Raw genomic sequence first — 677 nt, forward strand, 5'->3', positions numbered from 1 at the left:
TTGTCTAATTTCTCATCTAGTACGAGAAACAATGATACACAATAACTTATTCAGATACTCATTCATGTAAGATCATCCATCCCCTTTACATAGCACATAATTTTGTAAATTTTTCATATACTAATGGAACTACTATTTAGATACGAGCATTCCGACTTATGCTACTGGTGAGATAGCAACATTTACCAGTCATATAATATTCTCTGAGTGTCTTCGATTGAGATTAATAATTAAGATTTTCTTTAGATAGACTAATTAACCTGATAAATTTCCATTTCCACCACACAAATAACTTATCTCACACTAGTATCCTCACACAGAACTACAACATGTAAGTAAATGAACATTTAAATAACAAGAGACCGCGGTATACAGTATATACATTACTGTTTACTCCTCTCTTCCCGCTATGCCCAGTCGACACCTAACTTACACCGGGCAATTCTCGAACAACATTAAATGTTTGACTGTGAACCACACTCCTAAGGACGTTTAAATCCTCGAACTCCTCAGCCTCGGGAACTGGAACTTCTGTTTCTGTAGAGGAGAGTACTTTTTCGGGATTAAAAGACTCTGAAAGGAAATCCAGCTCTACGTCTTGGTTCGCCATGTTTACACTGCAGCAGCGCCCCTCTGGTGGCCAGAGAAAGAAGTGAGAGCCCCGCGGAAATTCAAAT

The 677-nt window shown here is 38.3% G+C and overlaps 2 protein-coding genes across 8 annotated transcripts in view; one reads left to right on the plus strand and one right to left on the minus strand.

Annotated features, from left to right (window-relative positions):
• The window catches only part of LOC119582017 (U7 snRNA-associated Sm-like protein LSm11), a gene marked incomplete in the record, with an annotated part of 26,887 nt that extends 26,254 nt beyond the window's left edge, over positions 1-633 (minus strand). The window contains 1 exon segment of the mRNA XM_037930218.1: positions 434-633. Within this exon segment, the coding sequence (XP_037786146.1) occupies positions 434-610 (177 nt within the window).
• The window catches only part of LOC119582015 (ecdysone-induced protein 74EF-like), a gene marked incomplete at its 3' end in the record, with an annotated part of 261,423 nt that overhangs the window by 223,941 nt on the left and 36,805 nt on the right, over positions 1-677 (plus strand).

This window comes from Penaeus monodon, chromosome 15 (assembly GCF_015228065.2).
Source record: "Penaeus monodon isolate SGIC_2016 chromosome 15, NSTDA_Pmon_1, whole genome shotgun sequence".
Lineage (NCBI taxonomy): Eukaryota > Metazoa > Arthropoda > Malacostraca > Decapoda > Penaeidae > Penaeus > Penaeus monodon.